Source organism: Bombina bombina, chromosome 2 (genome assembly GCF_027579735.1).
Source record: "Bombina bombina isolate aBomBom1 chromosome 2, aBomBom1.pri, whole genome shotgun sequence".
NCBI classification, from domain to species: domain Eukaryota; kingdom Metazoa; phylum Chordata; class Amphibia; order Anura; family Bombinatoridae; genus Bombina; species Bombina bombina.
This window is the reverse complement of record NC_069500.1, coordinates 1160320081-1160338876: the sequence shown is the minus strand read 5'-3', so window position 1 is coordinate 1160338876 and position 18796 is coordinate 1160320081. Positions and strand designations below refer to the sequence as shown.

The following is an 18796-nucleotide window of genomic DNA, read 5'->3' as shown; positions in this document are numbered from 1 at the left end:
AGTCACAAGTCTTCCTTGTTCTCCCTGCATGATCCAGGACGTCTCTACAGAGCTCAGGGGTCTCCAAAACTAGTTTGAGGGAGGTAATCACTCACAGCAGACCTGTGAGACTGTGCTTTGACTGTGATAAAAACGTATATATTTTTATTTGTTATCCGTTTTTTGGTATTAAGGGGTTAATCATCCATTTGCTAGTGGGTGCAATCCTTTGCTAAATTAATGCATTTAATGTGAAAATTTGGTTGCTATAACTAATCCGGTTCATTGTTATCTCAACTGTGACAGTTTTTGTGTGCTTCTTAAAGGCACAGTAACGTTTTTTATATTGCTTGTAAATTCATTTGAAAAGTATTTTCCAAGCTTGCTAGTCTAATTGCTAGTTTGTTTAAACATGTCTGACACAGAGGAATCTCTTTGTGCAATATGTTCAAAGGCCAATGTGGAGCCCAATAGAAATGTATGTACTAATTGCATTGATGCTACTTTAAATAAAAGCCAATCTGTACATGTTAAGAAAAATTCACCAGACAACGAGGGGGAAGTTATGCCGACTAACTTTCCTCACGTGTCAGTACCTGCATCTCCCGCTCAGGAGGTGCGTGATATTGTGGCGCCAAGTACATCAGGGCGGCCATTACAAATCACTTTGCAAGACATGGCTAATGTTATGACTGAAGTTTTATCTAAATTGCCAGAACTTAGGGGTAAACGCGACCACTCTGGGGTGAGAACAGAGTGCGCTGATAATACTAGGGCCATGTCTGATACTGCGTCACAATTTGCAGAACATGAAGACGGGGAGCTTCATTCTGTGGGTGACGGATCTGATCCAAATAAACTGGATTCAGACATTTCAAATTTTAAATTTAAGCTTGAGAACCTCCGTGTGTTACTAGGGGAGGTGTTAGCGGCTCTGAATGATTGTAACACGGTTGCAATCCCAGAGAAAATATGTAGGCTGGATAAATATTTTGCGGTACCAACGTGTACTGACGTTTTTCCTATACCTAAAAGACTTACAGAAATTGTTAACAAGGAGTGGGATAGACCCGGTGTGCCTTTCTCACCCCCTCCTATATTTAGAAAAATGTTTCCAATAGACGCCACCACACGGGACTTATGGCAGACGGTCCCTAAGGTGGAGGGAGCAGTTTCTACTTTAGCTAAGCGTACCACTATCCCGGTGAAGGATAGCTGTGCTTTTTCAGATCCAATGGATAAAAAGTTAGAGGGTTACCTTAAGAAAATGTTTGTTCAACAAGGTTTTATATTGCAACCCCTTGCATGCATTGCGCCTGTCACGGCTGCGGCGGCATTCTGGTTTGAGTCTCTGGAAGAGACCATTAGCTCAGCTACGCTGGATGAGATTACAGACAAGCTTAGAGTCCTTAAGCTAGCTAATTCATTTATTTCGGATGCCGTAGTACATTTAACTAAACTTACGGCTAAGAACTCCGGATTCGCCATTCAGGCGCGCAGAGCGCTGTGGCTTAAATCCTGGTCAGCTGATGTGACTTCTAAATCTAAATTGCTTAACATACCTTTCAAGGGGCAGACACTATTCGGGCCCGGTTTGAAAGAAATTATCGCTGACATTACTGGAGGTAAGGGCCATGCCCTGCCTCAAGACAGAGCCAAACCAAGGGCTAGACAGTCTAATTTTCGTGCCTTTCGTAACTTCAAGGCAGGAGCAGCATCAACTTCCTCCGCTCCAAAACAGGAAGGAACCGTTGCTCGCTACAAACAGGGCTGGAAGCCTAACCAGACCTGGAACAAGGGCAAGCAGGCCAGAAAACCTGCTGCTGCCCCTAAGACAGCATGAAGTGAGGGCCCCCTATCCGGAAGCGGATCTAGTGGGGGGCAGACTTTCTCTCTTCGCCCAGGCTTGGGCAAGAGATGTCCAGGATCCCTGGGCGTTAGAGATCATATCTCAGGGATATCTTCTGGACTTCAAAGCTTCTCCCCCAAAAGGGAGATTTCATCTTTCAAGGTTGTCAACAAACCAGATAAAGAAAGAGGCGTTTCTACGCTGTGTACAAGATCTTTTACTAATGGGAGTGATCCACCCGGTTCCGCGGTCGGAACACGGACAAGGGTTTTACTCAAATCTGTTTGTGGTTCCCAAGAAAGAGGGAACCTTCAGACCAATCTTGGATTTAAAGATCCAAAACAAATTCCTAAGAGTTCCATCGTTCAAAATGGAAACTATTCGGACAATCTTACCCATGATCCAAAAGGGTCAGTACATGACCACAGTGGATTTAAAGGATGCCTACCTTCACATACCGATTCACAAAGATCATTACCGGTACCTAAGGTTTGCCTTCCTGGACAGGCATTATCAGTTTGTAGCTCTTCCCTTCGGGTTAGCTACTGCTCCAAGAATCTTCACAAAGGTTCTGGGTTCTCTTCTGGCGGTACTAAGACCGCGAGGAATATCGGTAGCTCCGTACCTAGACGACATTCTGATACAAGCGTCAAGTTTCCAAGCTGCCAAGTCTCATACAGAGTTAGTACTGGAATTTCTAAGGTCACATGGGTGGAAGGTGAATGAAGAAAAGAGTTCTCTATTGCCACTCACAAGAGTTCCCTTCTTAGGGACTCTTATAGATTCGGTAGAAATGAAAATTTACCTGACAGAGCACAGGTTAACAAAACTCCTAAATGCTTGCCGGGTCCTTCATTCCATTCCACACCCGTCAGTGGCTCAATGCATGGAGGTAATCTGCTTAATGGTAGCGGCAATGGACATAGTTCCCTTTGCACGCCTGCATCTCAGACCACTGCAATTGTGCATGCTAAGTCAGTGGAATGGGGATTACTCAGATTTGTCCCCTATGCTGAATCTGGATCAAGAGACCAGAAATTCTCTTCTATGGTGGCTCTCTCGGCCACATCTGTTCAAGGGGATGCCCTTCAGCAGACCAGATTGGACGATTGTAACAACAGACGCCAGCCTGCTAGGTTGGGGCGCTGTCTGGAATTCCCTGAAGACTCAGGGATCATGGACTCAGGAGGAGAGTCTCCTTCCCATAAACATTCTGGAATTAAGAGCAGTTTTCAATGCCCTTCTAGCTTGGTCTCAGCTAGCAACTCTGAGGTTCATCAGGTTTCAGTCGGACAACATCACGACTGTGGCTTACATCAACCATCAAGGAGGGACAAGGAGTTCCCTAGCGATGATGGAAGTCTCAAAGATAATTCACTGGGCAGAGTCTCACTCTTGCCACCTATCAGCGATCCACATCCCAGGCGTGGAGAACTGGGAGGCGGATTTTCTAAGTCGCCAGACTTTTCATCCGGGGGAGTGGGAACTTCATCCGGAGGTCTTTGCCCAAATACTTTGGCGTTGGGGCAAACCAGATCTGGATCTCATGGCATCTCGCCAGAACGCCAAGCTTCCGTATTACGGGTCCAGGTCCAGGGACCCGGGAGCGGTTCTGATAGATGCTCTGACAGCACCTTGGGCCTTCAAGATGGCTTATGTGTTTCCACCCTTCCCGATGCTTCCTCGATTGATTGCCAGGATCAAACAGGAGAGAGCATCAGTGATTCTAATAGCGCCTGCGTGGCCACGCAGGACCTGGTATGCAGATCTAGTGGACATGTCATCCTGTCCACCTTGGTCTCTGCCTCTGAGACAGGACCTTCTAATTCAGGGTCCTTTCAAACATCAAAATCTAATTTCTCTGAGGCTGACTGCATGGAGATTGAACGCTTGATTTTATCAAAGCGTGGATTTTCGGAGTCAGTAATTGATACCTTAATACAGTCTAGGAAACCTGTTACCAGGAAAATTTACCATAAAATATGGCGTAAATACTTACATTGGTGTGAATCCAAGAGTTACTCATGGAGTAAGGTTAGGATTCCTAGGATATTGTCTTTTCTACAAGAAGGTTTAGAAAAGGGTTTATCTGCTAGTTCCTTAAAGGGACAGATCTCAGCTCTGTCCATCCTTTTACACAAACGTCTGTCAGAGGTTCCAGACGTTCAGGCTTTTTGTCAGGCTTTGGCCAGGATTAAGCCTGTGTTTAAAACTGTTGCTCCGCCATGGAGCTTAAACTTAGTTCTTAACGTTTTACAGGGTGTTCCGTTTGAACCCCTTCATTCCATTGATATCAAACTGTTATCTTGGAAAGTTCTGTTTTTAATGGCTATTTCCTCGGCTCGAAGAGTCTCTGAGTTATCGGCCTTACATTGTGATTCTCCTTATCTGATTTTTCATTCAGACAAGGTAGTTCTGCGTACTAAACCTGGGTTCTTACCTAATGTAGTCACTAATAGGAATATCAATCAAGAGATTGTTGTTCCATCGTTGTGTCCTAACCCTTCTTCAAAGAAGGAACGACTTCTACACAATCTGGATGTAGTCCGTGCCCTGAAATTTTATTTACAGGCAACTAAAGATTTTCGCCAAACTTCTTCCCTGTTTGTCGTTTATTCTGGACAGAGGAGAGGTCAAAAAGCTTCTGCTACCTCTCTCTCTTTCTGGCTTCGTAGCATAATACGTTTAGCCTATGAGACTGCTGGACAGCAGCCTCCTGAAAGAATTACAGCTCATTCTACGAGAGCTGTGGCTTCCACTTGGGCCTTTAAAAATGAGGCCTCTGTTGAACAGATTTGCAAGGCTGCAACTTGGTCTTCACTTCACACTTTTTCCAAATTTTACAAATTTGACACTTTTGCTTCTTCGGAGGCTGTTTTTGGGAGAAAGGTTCTTCAGGCAGTGGTTCCTTCTGTGTAGAGATCCTGCCTGTCCCTCCCGTCATCCGTGTACTTTTAGCTTTGGTATTGGTATCCCATAAGTAATGGATGACCCGTGGACTGACTACACTAAACAGGAGAAAACAAAATTTATGCTTACCTGATAAATTCCTTTCTCCTGTAGTGTAGTCAGTCCACGGCCCGCCCTGTTTTTTTATGGCAGGTCTAAATTTTAAATTAAACTCCAGTCACCACTGCACCCTATAGTTTCTCCTTTCTCGTTTGGTTTCGGTCGAATGACTGGGTATGACGTAGAGGGGAGGAGCTATATAGCAGCTCTGCTTGGGTGATCCTCTTGCACTTCCTGTTAGGGAGGAGTTATAATCCCATAAGTAATGGATGACCCGTGGACTGACTACACTACAGGAGAAAGGAATTTATCAGGTAAGCATAAATTTAGTTTTTGTTTAAAATGCCCTCTTAGATACAAGGAAAACATGTTTATGTAAATTATTGCATAAACATTAAGTTAAGTACCTTTGTAAGAAAGCTGTAGCTTTTACTTTTTTATCCATATTATCATCTACCTCATTACACTAATTTCTTGCCTATAATATTTTATGGCTTTGAATTTTAAACAGAATGCCATTTTCTTTGTTAGAGTTTTTTCTTGTTATTTCCTTAAATCTTTTATAAAGCAATGAAGTATACATTGTCACAATAACTTTTTAGTCCACTTGATAAGTCAATATTGAACTAACTTTGTTCTGTCACCTGCTGTGTACTTGAAAGCAGAACAAAGAAATAACTGATGTGAAACAGGATCAATGTAAGAAAATGCTATGCATATCCTTTGTTGTCCATAAAACTTAATCTCATTATTATTTTCATTATGTTATCAAAGAAAGGAAGTTTTAATGGCAGTTTTTAGAAATCCCTATGCACAATTTTGCACAAAAATGATCTGAATGTTTATTTCCACTGTACCATGAAAGATGCCTTCAAATTAATTCATTGAGATGGGCTTTCAAAATAGCTGAACCTTTTTTGTAGTTGTGGACTTAAGGAGACATGGAAGTAATGCCCTTTTTAAGATGCCACATTGATTGAGCCTTTACTGTAAACAGTGTTCCTGAGTGCTCCTTGCCACAGGAAGAGAGACAAAGACTGTATAGTCAGGTGGGTTATATATATATTACATGCATAGTCAGGTTATAGCATTTTATAGATTAATTGTGCTGGGGGTCCAGTAGTTTAAGAGTTACGTATGGTAGTGGTCCAGTGGTTTAGAGATTACCTTAAAAAGTGGGCCCGGGGGCCATGTAGGTTCATTTTATTGGTTCTCTGGTATTCATTTACTGCAAGAGCTAAAAATGTAAAACCAGGGTTTTGAGCAAAGTAAATGTATGCACCAAGCATGAAACTATATATTTGATTCTTGCGCAATTAATGTGCATTCCATTATAAGCAAAGGAGTTAAAGTATTTAGCACTTGCTGTAAATGCATTTGGGTAGTTTTTCTTTTACATGATATCCAGTAATATATTTTGGGAAATGTGGCCTTGTACAAATTTAGGGCCAGATTACAAGTGGAGTGTTATTTAACGGTCCTGTTCGAGTGTTAACTGCGCTAGAAGTTCGGCTTTTTGCGCTCATCGGGATGCGCTGGTATTATGAGTTGAAAGTAAACTGTTTTGTCTCACGCGCTAATCCAATGGAAACATCTAAAAGCAACAACAGTCCAGCCATGAAGTCATAGACCACACAAACCCCTGAGTGGGGCCGCCGAGCGCAAAAAGCCAATCTTAGAAAATATTGCGTGTGCGTTCACGTATTCCCCCATAGAAGTCAATGGAGAGAAAAAAGCGGGGGGAAAGCCTAACACCCTACTCGCTCGTAAACCCGATCGTATATTCTCATGCGCACAAACCCAACACAAAAATATAAATATTTCACATTCCAATTATCTTCATATACAGGAATATGTTCTATTTTTTTTCATAAATAAATATATATATTTGTATGTATATATATGTATATATATATATATATATATATATATATATATATATATATATATATATATATATATATATATATATATATATATATATTTATATATATATATATATAAATAAAATGTTTTAGTTTTTTTGGTACACTATATATCTATACCTATATACATATATATATATATATATATATATATATATATATATATATATATACATGATTATATACATGATTATATATAGGTATAGATATATACAGATATATATATATATAGCAATATCTATTTATAAATACATAGAAGATATTTTGCTATGTGCAGAACATTGGAATGTGAAATACAGTAAATACACAGAATAACACTTTATTAAATATGATTACTGCATTAATGTAATTTTTCATGTTTTCATCTACTTAAAGTTACTTAACCCCTTAAGGACACGGCCATTTTTCAATTTCTTTCCCTTAAGGACCAGGGCTATTTTTACATTTCTGCTGTGTTTGTGTTTAGCTGTAATTTTCCTCTTACTCGTTTACTGTACCCACACATATTATATACCGTTTTTCTCGCCACTAAATGGACTTTCTAAAGATACCATTATTTTCATCATATCGTATAATTTACTATTAAAAATATTATAAAATATGAGGAAAAAATGGAAAAAAACACACTTTTTCTAACTTTGACCCCCAAAATCTGTTACACATCTACAACCACCAAAAAACAACCATGCTAAATAGTTTCTAACATTTGTCCTGAGTTTAGAAATACCCAATGTTTACATCTTCTTTGCTTTTTTTGCAAGTTATAGGGCCATAAATACAAGTAGCACTTTGCTATTTCAAAACCACTTTTTTTCAAAATGAGCGCTAGTTACATTGGAACCCTGATATCTGTCGGGAATACCTAAATATCCCTTGACATGTATATATTTTTTTTTAGAAGACATCCCAAAGTATTGATCTAGGCCCATTTTGGTATATTTCATGCCACCATTTCACCGCCAAATGCGATCAAATAAAAAAAAATGTTAACTTTTTCACAAACTTTAGGTTTCTCACAGAAATTATTTACAAACAACTTGTGCAATTATGGCATAAATGGTTGTAAGTGCTTCTCTGGGATCCCCTTTGTTCAGAAATAGCAGACTTATATGGCTTTGGCGTTGCTTTTTGGTAATTAGAAGGCTGCTAAATGCCACTGCGCGCCACACGTGTTTTATGCCCAGCAGTGAAGGGGTTAATTAGGGAGCATGTAGGGAGCTTGTAGAGTTAATTTTAGCTTTAGTGTAGTGTAGTAGACAACCCAAAGCATTGATCTAGGCCCATTTTGGTAAATTTAATGCCACCATTTCACCGCCAAATGCGATCAAATTTAAAAAAAACGTAATTTTTTTCGCAATTTTAGGTTTCTCACTGAAATTATTTACAAACAGCTTGTGCAATTATGGCACAAATGGTTGTAAATGCTTCTCTGGTATCCCCTTTGTTCAGAAATAGCAGACATATATGGCTTTGGCATTGCTTTTTGGTAATTAGAAGGCTGCTAAATGCCGCTGCACATCACACGTGTATTATGGCTAGCAGTGAAGGGGTTAATTAGGGATCTTGTAGGGAGCTTGCAGGGTTAATTTTAGCTTTAGTGTAGAGATCAGCCTCCCACCTGACACATCAGATCCCTCCCAAACAGCTCTCTTCCCTCCCCCACCCCACAATTGTCCCCGCCATCTTAAGTACTGGCAGAAAGTCTGCCAGTACTAAAATAAAAGGTATCTTTTTTTTTTCTTTTTTTTTTTGGAGCATATTTACATATGCTGCTGTGTAGGATCCCTCTTAGCCCCAAACCTCCCTGATCCCCCCCCCCAAACAGCTCTCTAACCCTCCCCCTCTACATTATTGGGAGCCATCTTGGGTACTGGCAGCTGTCTGCCAGTACCCAGTTTACAAAAAAAAATTATATTTTTTATTTTTTCCCCACTTTTCTGTAGTGTAGCTTCCCCCCCCAAGACTAAACCCCCACCCCCTCCCAGATCCCTTCGATTAACATATTTATCCCCCCTCTCTCCCTCTAAATAGAAACCACTGTTCCATAGTGTAATGGTTCCCACCCGCTCCCTCCCCGTGCACGCGCCCGCCCGCCTCCCCTGTGCACACGCGCGCGTCCGTGCACGCCCCCCAGCAATCCCGCCCACGATCCCGCCCACCGGTAAGCCATCGATCGCCGCCCACCCTCCTCCCACGTCTGCTCCCACCCACCAACGATCGCGGCATCAATGTCCGGTGCAGAGAGGGCCACAGAGTGGCTCTCTCTGCATCGGATGGGGAAAAATGTTATTGCAGTGATGCCTCGATATCGAGGCATCACTACAATAACCGGAAAGTGGCTGGAAACGATCAGGATCGCTTCCAGCCGCTTTCAACCCCAACGTCGTACAGGGTACGTCGCTGGTCTTTAAAGACCAGTTTGTGCAAGACGTACCCTGTACGACGCGTGTCGTTAAGGGGTTAAAGTTATAGTAAATCCTAGTGTTTGTGACAAGCTAGGATTTACCAGTGCAACAAATAAAGGGGACTTTCAGTCATGAAGTATAAAATACTTCACATTGAAAGTTCTTTTATTTGTCTGCAGCGTTTGCCGCGCTGCATACCTCAGGCTGCAGTGCCCACGGCAGAACGCTATTTGCACTGAGGTGATCTTAGCCAATAACAATGCGGGCCAGCTTGCATTATGTTGTATAGCTAGCATCTCTATGTTAAAGCCCTTTGTCTGCCTGAGACCTCATATCCTTAAACCTTTATAACTTTTATAAGATGGTGTACTTTGTAATATATTTTTTATGTGTTTTGTGACACTTTTTAGTTTTGCGAAACAGTTAACCAGAGCTCTGAGGATGTGTTAATCATTGTAGCGGAAATCTCGATTGCGCTCAAGCACTCACATTTACTTTCAACCCCAGCGGTAAACCCAACAAACATAAACACCAGTGAAAAAAACCTTATTGCTTGCACGCAAAAACATTAGCGCTCAACTCGTAATCTAGCCCTTAGGGTTTAGTGTACCTTTACAGCTAAATCAAGAGCAATTGTACATTAATGAATTATGAAATAAACAATATTTCAGTACAATTTATTTCAGTAATATCTCATTAGCTGTTTATTCTTGCACTTTCCAACACAATTTTTTCCCTCACTATAATCTTACAAGCTGACATGTTGCAAGTTCATGAGTTTATTTTAGGATTTGCAATCACTGCACGACTGAACTTTCATTTATAGGCCTTTGATTTATGTACTAAAGTTTAAGGTATTGAAAGGTAGCGTCAACGTTTACAGCATTTATAAATATTTATATCAAACACGTAATAAAATAAAGACTGTCTGTCCAAAATAGAGACTACAATTCAAAAACAAGAACTGCAACACCAACCTCCAAAGAAATCAAGCACACATCAATACCAGGCAAATAAAACATTCAAAAACGTACTAAATTTAGCTTCCTACCACAACAATAGCGGTCTAGTAATAAAGAAATATAAACTGGCCTCAGGGGAGGAAACAAATTATTTTACAAGAGAAACAATGTAAAAAAAAAAAGTATTAAATAGCTGATAAGTAAGAAAGCTGCCAAGCATATAATAAACAATGATTAATATAACGTGGAGCTTGCAAAACACAACAGACGTGTTGTTAAATGCTACAAACAAAACACTAACTTTCTAGTATTTCAATTATGATAAAAATAGCTTAAACAGATATCTGGTACATTATAATCAGTTCTGCAGAATTTGTATTGCCATTTCTTGAACAAAGAGAGAATTATTTTTGTAACAGATTGTGCTTTTTCCCACACTCCCTAGAGAAGCCAAAAAAAGCAAATTCTATAATCTAGTTTTTTGGGTTTTTTTAAACTCTGCAAATTAAAAAATGTGCTGGTTGCAGGAAATTTGCAGCATTTGCAGAATTTCTTTATTGTTTTCTAGGAAGCGTGAGACAAGCACAAAAAGCAAGAGCTGTTTAATGTCCTATTCATATTTTTAAATGTGTAACAACGTTTGATAAAGGGACATAATAAACAAACTGGCACAAGTATCATTCAGCTTTAAATAGACACATTAACAATATAGTTGTATTATCAAAAATGCTAAAGATATTACTGTTTAAGGGGCATTAGCTTTCTAACACTTTATTAAAGGGACATGAAACCATAAAAATTTTCTTTCATGATTCAGATAGAGAATACTATTTTAAACAACTTTCCAATTTACTTCTATTATTTAATTTGCTTCCTTCTCTTGTTATCCTTTGCTGAAAGGTTTATCTAAGCAAGCTCAGGAGCAGCAGAGAACTTAGGTTCTAGCTGTTGATTGGTGGCTGAATATATATATCGATTGTGATTGGCTCACCCATGAGTTCAGTTAGAAACCATTATGTGCATTGCTGCTTCTTCAGCAAATGATACTAAGAGAATTAAACAAATTAGATAATAGAAGTAAATTAGAAAGTTGTTAAAAATTGTATTTTCTATCTGAATCACAAGAGAACAAAATTGGGTTTCGTGTCCCTTTAAACATTAACAATGAAAATATTACATATAATTCCATTCAGTGGGCAGAATTTTCATTTTGTGATCTGAATCCAGATGGAGGAGAATTTCTAGCATTGAAGAATACATTTATATTGCTAGAGTTTACTTTAGACAAAACATTAGCAGTGATTATTGTCAAGGTTCATTCAGAGCATGCAATTTTAAACAACTTTAAAATTTACTTCCATTTACAAAATGTGCACAGTCTTTTTATATTTACACTTTTTGAGCCACCAGCTCCTACTGAGCATGTGCAAGAATTCACAGACTATACGTATATGCATTTGTGATTGGCTGATGGCTGTCACATGATACAGGAGGAGAGGAAACAGACATACTGTAGAAATTTGTCATTAAAAAAATCTACTACTCATTTAAAGTTCAAACTAAGTGCTATTGCATTGTCTTTTTATCATGCAGTTGTTGATTATGCAAATTTACTGTATTTACTGGTCCTTTAAATGTATATTTGTTAATAAATGAATTACTCACTGGATACTTGTGACACCCCCCATTGCTCTTTAGATGGATAACATGCCTCTACCCACAAAACCAAAATAAAAATTATTCTGTTTAGGCAATATATAGCATTGTATAAATGTAACTAAAATAGCAACTTAAAGGACAAGTACTAAAATGTGATCTGAAGGTGCATAATGTAACATTTAAAGGTGCATGAAATACCTTGTCTTTTTTGTAGTTTTGCAACAAATTAAAGGGACATTAAACCCATTTCTTTCATTTTTCAGATAGAGAATACAATTTTTAAAAAGTTTTCAATTTACTTCTATTATCAAAAATGTTTCATTCTCATGTTATTCTTTGTTAAAGAGATACCTAGGTAGGTAGCGTTCACATGCCTGAAGCACTACAGGACAGGAAATAGTGCTGCTAATAGTGTAACTGCTAATGTATAAAATTGTTGCAAAACTGCTGCTATTTAGTGCTGCAGACACGTGCACACTCTTGAGCTTACATTTCTGCTTTTCAAATAAGGATAACAAGAAAACGAAGAAAATATGATAATAGAAGTAAATTAGAAAGTTGTTTAAAATTGTATGTTCTATCTAAATCATGAATGAATGAAAAAAATTGGGTTTTACGTCTCTTTAACAAACCAATTAAGGGCAGGGCATTGAGCCGTAAAGAATGAAGCCGTAAGCTACCAAAGTTGCTAACAGCTAAAAGTAGTTTACAGCTTTATTTTAGTTCTATTGAAATATATTTCACATTTGCTCTTTTCATATAGGTGTAAGTTAACGTTGTGTTTTCGTATTTTTTGAAAATCTCGCCATAACAAGTTAGTTGCTATGGTAACCTGACCTTACACTATAAAATTTTCGTCTAGCGTCTGCACTTCTTACCTGTGATCACCTCTAAAGAGAAAAAACAAAACAGAGATACACTTATTTATAATACATATTTTTAACTATAAGAAAATATTTTTATTATAATTAAATGTTCTACTTTATTAATATATGTAATATTTATTGCTGCCCTAGGCATAGGTCTTTTTAGAATATTGTAGATTTGTGCTTGCAGATATTGTCATATGTAAATACATACTGATATTTCCATAAGAACACAAGTGCAACTATTCATATACATGGAACAACAATAAATATTACATTTTACACTTTTTTTCTACATTGAAACACTTTCATGTCAATGGGAATTAGGTCTAAAAAAGCTAATTTTTCCAATTTTATACCTAGTTGAGCTGGGTGCAATTTTTTAAATGTATCAACAGTTTGTGCTTTCATTGTGAACCTGGTGTAAATTAGTGATTAATATCCTATAGCACTTTCTATGGGACACAAAAAATATTGGGACCGGCTGCCACTATTGAGGTATAAAGCACAATCAGAAGCAGTTGATACATGAAATTACTTCTGACAACATATTTATCGGTTTACATCCTTGTGCAAACCAAACTACTGCTCAATGGAAACGAGCACTAAGTATGATAACGTTCAGAATACATCAACCCCGTTCTTTGCTAAAAATATTTTAAACACCCCCCTCCCCCCATTTTTGCCTTATTTGGAGAAAGCAGTCCATACTGTACTTGTTACTGGAGTAGACAATACTTGCCACTGACATTTTGTTTGTAAAACTTGCATTATTTTGCAGTATTTACTCTTATCTCCTCTGCCAGCTAGTAAAAGCTATATAGCAGGGTTAGACTTGTGAAGTTTGAAAATTGTGAGTTTTCTAATTCTGAGAAGTACACACTGCAAAGTTAAAGGGACACTAAACCCACATTTTTTCTTTCATGATTCAGATAGAGAATACAATTTTAAACAACTTTCCAATTTACTTCATTATCTAATTTGCTTAATTTTTTTAGATATCCTTTGTTGAAGAAAGAGCAATGCACATGGGAGAGCCAATCACATGAGGCATCTATGTGCAGCAACCAATCAGCAGCTACTGAGCCTATCTAGATAAGCTTTTTAGCAAAGAATATCAAGAGAATGAAGCAAATAGAAAGTAAAATAGAAGTAAATTAGAAAGTTGTTTAAAACTGCATGCTCTTTCTAAATCATGAAAGAAAAAATTGGGTTTAATGTCCCTTTAAAGGCATATGAAACCCAAAACTGATTTTTTTTGTGTGTGATTCAGATTTTAAAAAAGCTTCCTTTGTTTAATTAAATTTGCTGTATTCCCATAGTATTTTTTGTTGAAGAAATACCTAGGTAGGTGTCTTGAGCACTATATGGCAGAAAATAGTGCTGCCATCTATTTCTCATGCAAATAAAATGCTTGCAACGCGTGCACGCTCCTAAGTTTACATACCTGCTTTTCAACAAAATATACAGATAATGAAGAAAAATTGATAATAGAAGTAAATGAGAAAGTTGTTTAAAGTTGCATGCTCTATCTGAATCATGAAATAAAAATTAGGGGTTTCTCAAAGTGTCTGTGGAGTCAGATTATTTTTAAATATAAAAAAGGGGAAGAGATTGGTAACGGTTGTATTGAAATGTGAGCATTGTAACTTAAAGTGTCACTGCTTTTGAATAGTCTATTGCAACTCCCTATTTTCAGGATTCTTTTCTAATAGTTTTATCTTAGCCAGTTATGCATCATAGGTAAATAAGCCGCTGATCTTTGCATTTGTCCCTCTCTGCATCGGGTAGCTGTGGTGCCGATTGTTGGTGGTGTCAGAGGGTTAGGAGGGAGGCAGGTGGGTGGCCCATCACTAGAGGGTGGAGGGAGGGGCGGGAATGAGTGGGAACGCTAAACTGCAAGAAAAATAAATGCTTAGTGCAGGAGGGAGGGGGAATAGTGGGTAGGGGGGTCCTAGAGTGGAGGGGTGGAATAGAGGGTATGGTAAACAATCTTGGAGGGGGAAATGGGGTAAATGAGAGGGGGCAGCTACACTACAGATTTTTTTTTAACTAAATAAAAAAGAAAAATGATGGAAGACAACTGCCAGTACTTAAGATGGTGGAAACTAGCTAGAGGGGGAGGGTTAGAGAGCTTTTTGGGATGGATCAGATAGGTGGAAAGGTAAGGGGTAATCATACACTGAAGAAAATAATAATAAAGAAAAAAAGTATTTAAAAAAAAAGACTAAAACTGCATTCTGGAAATACCTTAGATGGGGGTGAACAGTGGGGGTGAGGGAGGGAAGAGAGCTGTTTGAGAGTGATCAGCTAGTGTCAGGTGGGATGGTAATCTCTACACTAAAGCTAAAATTAACCTTTACAAGCTACCTGATTAACCCCTTCACTGCTGGGAATAATTAAAGTGTGGTGCGCAGCTGCAATTAGCAGCCTTCTAATTAACAAAAAGATATACATGCAAACAGGTGTATAATATGTATTAATACTTTCCCCTTCTGGTGAACCGCAGCCGTCCCACAGTCTCTCCCAAGGTCTGTGTGAATATGTCAGGTGTGCTAGCTGGAGGCGCTGGTTCAGCTTGTATCAGTCGTTGGTATCTTCCTTTCCTTTCCTTCCTCGGTTGTATAAGTCTAGGTGCAAAATAGTGGTGCTGAAATATCAGACAATACACCATACAAAGGTGAATATCTACTCACAGTGTATATTGCAGGTTACCGGCTCCTTCCCAATATGAAAAGACAATATCACAGATTCAGTAAAAAAGTTTGTCTTTATTTGGCCAAATAAAGACAAACTTTTTTACTGAATCTGTGATATTGTCTTTTCATATTGGGAAGGAGCCGGTAACCTGCAATATACACTGTGAGTAGATATTCACCTTTGTATGGTGTATTGTCTGATATTTCAGCACCACTATTTTGCACCTAGACTTATACAACCGAGGAAGGAAAGGAAAGGAAGATACCAACGACTGATACAAGCTGAACCAGCGCCTCCAGCTAGCACACCTAATTAACAAAAAGCAATGACAAATCCATATATTTCTGCTATTTCTGAACAAAGGGGATCCCAAAGAAGCTTTTACAACCATTTGTGCCACATGATTGCAGAAGCGGTATGTAAATAATTTCAGTTAGAAACCAAAAGTTTGTGAAAAAGTAAACAATTTTTTTTATCTGATCACAGTGAAATGGTGACATAAAATATACCAAAATGGGCCTAGATCAGGGGTCAGCAACCTTGGCTCTCCAGATGTTTTGGAACTACATTTCCCACAATGCTAAGACATTCTTTAGGCTGTCTGAGCATCATGGGAAATGTAGTTCCAAAACATCAGGAGAGCCAAGGTTGCTGACCCCTGGCCTAGATCAATACTTTGGGTATAGTTTTAGTCTTTTGGGAAGTTTTATTCTGAAATTCCCAGTCCTCAAGGGGTTAGGGGCTTTCATGCGTTTGAGCGATAGCCAACTTGAGTTTTTCAGGGCACCCCATAGAAGTCTTTTGTGTAGGGGATTTAGTGCACTAGCACTATTTGACATCCAGATGTTATCATGCCCTAGGTTTTCACTTAAACGCTATATATATCTTTAAACGTATTATATGAGCTTTATTAATTTGAGTAATGTTATAGGCATAGATATTAGTAATAGTGTGCTCTAACTCTAAAACCTCTGTATAATTGCTTTTTTAATAAGAGTTTGGTTCCTATAATTCTAATTTTAGTTTATCTTGTTTGTCTTTCTATCTTAACCTTAATTCCAGAAAAACACAGATTAACTGATTACAAGCACATTATATACTGTTCAGTAGGGTGTGTCAGTGTTATTATATGCAATAAATTGAATAAAATAAGTGCGAGGTTAAAATAATATCATATGCAATCTTACAAATAAGGATGTTGCTGTTTTTCTCTGCTTATACATATATAACTTTACTAATAGTTTGCGCTTTTTCATTTAGCCCATCACTAATTGCCAAAGGAATGATTAATCTTATAGAAGATGATGCCTCAAATGGAGCAGTAATGAAAATAACAACAGCCAGGGGAATACACTTTGAAGAGTTTGGAACACACCAAAAGACCAAAATATAATGTAATTTATAGCAATTTATCTAGTTGTTTATCTTAAAGGGACACTGAACCCAATTTTTTTCTTTTGTAATTCAGAAAGAGCATGCAATTTTAAGCAACTTTCTAATTTACTCCTATTATCAATTGTTCTTCGTTCTCTTGCTATCATTATTTGAAAAAGAAGGCATCTAAGCTTTTTTTTGGTTTCAGTACTCTGGACAGCACTTTTTATTGGTGGATGAATTTTATTGGTGATTATCCACCAATCAGCAAGGACAACCCAGGTTGTTCAACAAAAATGGGCCGGCATTTAAACTTACATTCTTGCATTTCAAATAAAGATACCAAGAGAATGAAGAAAATTTGACAATAGGAGTAAATTTGAAAGTTGCTTAAAATTTCATGCTCAATCTGAATCACGAAAGAAACATTTTGGGTACAGTGTCCCTTTAAGAGTTTGTTTTTTATCTGTAGAAAAAGTTGTGATTAGTCATTTTGTTCAGTCATTAGAACTGCAAATACAGTATGTGGTTTGTTAGATTCCATCCTCTGATAAAATGTGATCTAAATCCATTAAAGAGATGTATTAAAGTTATTGTAAAGTATAGAACATTTTGTACATGTATGTAAATTGTATTCATTATACTTGTACATTTTTTTATTGTGTATGTTTGTTTATGGTTTGTATAATGACTTATGACATTTTATTTTCATAACAATGTGTGTGCTAACATTGGTCCCCATTCAAGTCTAGCAGAAGCATTGTGAGAAGTGTGTGGATTGTCACTAGGTATTCATCTTAAATAGCCATTGCACTCCATCAGAAATTTCATACAATGTATTTATGGTTTGATAACACCCCATTTATCTTGTACTGGGGACAGTTCAAGAGTGTTATTTAATTCCATCAGAAAACAATTTTCAAGCATATTTTTGCTGGATGTTTTAAATTCAACAACACTGGCCTTTATGTGTATTCTGAGCAGCATATCTTGGCTGTTTGCTTAACTATTTTCAGTGTCAGTTCTAGGCTTAGTTCACGTTACCACGTATATTTTCTTCTGTCAAATATTTGTTAAAATCCTTACGAAAACTCCCTTAAAAATCCTGTGATAAGCACATTTCTCATTGTTTTTCTTTATGTGCTTAGCTATGCATGTTATCATTTACTAAATTGAAAGGTTTTCTTATTTACACATTAAGTAAGATTCTAATGGATTCAAATAGTTTAGAAAACAAAACAAAGGGTAAAAAACGTGCAGTTATAATGTTTTCAACAGGAATTCTAAAGATTGAAATATGGGCCATTGTTTACTGGCTGATGGGGGCAGCTCCCACAAAAAAACAGTTGTTTATTTCCGCACAGGAACATCCATAACAAAAACAGAGTACTGTAATACATTTTAAAACATAATCGTTTAAATGGGGCAGAAATAAAATTGAGTAATATGTCCCTTTAAAATAGAGTTGTATTTGATTCCTACAAAAATGAAAACAATTAATAATACAGACCATGTTATATAAACTGTAAAGCATAATAAGTCAAATCTATAAAGCATTATGTAAAAATGATTCATGTAAAAATCAATGTGTAAATATGATATGTGATAAATGTGAGAACTATAAATTGACTTGATTGGTGTCTTTTTTTATTCAGACATCTGTGAAAAGATCTATTGGTTTTGGTAAAGATAAAAATCGATGGATGTGAAGCTTGATGAAATTCAGAATTCTGTAGGATTTTGTGTGCTAAGATTAACAGTAATATTTTGGAGGAAAATTGCTTCAGTAATTAAACATTTGTTTTAGTGTAGGTACACGCTAAGGTAATGATTTCTGTATATTAAGTTTAAGAAACAATATCTTAAAGGGATATTAAACAGAAAATGCTAGATATGATGTATTCAAGGCTAAGAATAACAAGTAGATGATTTTGTTACCATTATGTTAGTTGTTTAAATATTGATGATCTAAGTGTAAGTAAAAGTAATGAGTGCCACCATGTTTGAACTAGTTTTCTATTGATCTGTCTTCTGCTGAGAACAATTAGGGCCAGATATATAAACCAGG

The 18796-nt window shown here is 37.4% G+C and overlaps 1 protein-coding gene across 2 annotated transcripts in view; it reads left to right on the top strand.

Moving 5' to 3' along the window:
* Positions 1–18796, top strand: part of HPGD (15-hydroxyprostaglandin dehydrogenase) — a 222648-nt gene that overhangs the window by 156544 nt on the left and 47308 nt on the right. The window contains exon 7 of one of the 2 annotated variants that reach the window (XM_053703840.1): positions 16615–18357. The exons of the other annotated variant lie outside the window; for it this stretch is intronic. Coding sequence (XP_053559815.1) covers positions 16615–16747 — 133 coding nt within the window. The 3' untranslated portion in view covers positions 16748–18357. Of the gene's footprint in view, positions 1–16614; positions 18358–18796 lie in introns of those variants that run through there. 2 annotated transcript variants of the gene reach the window in all.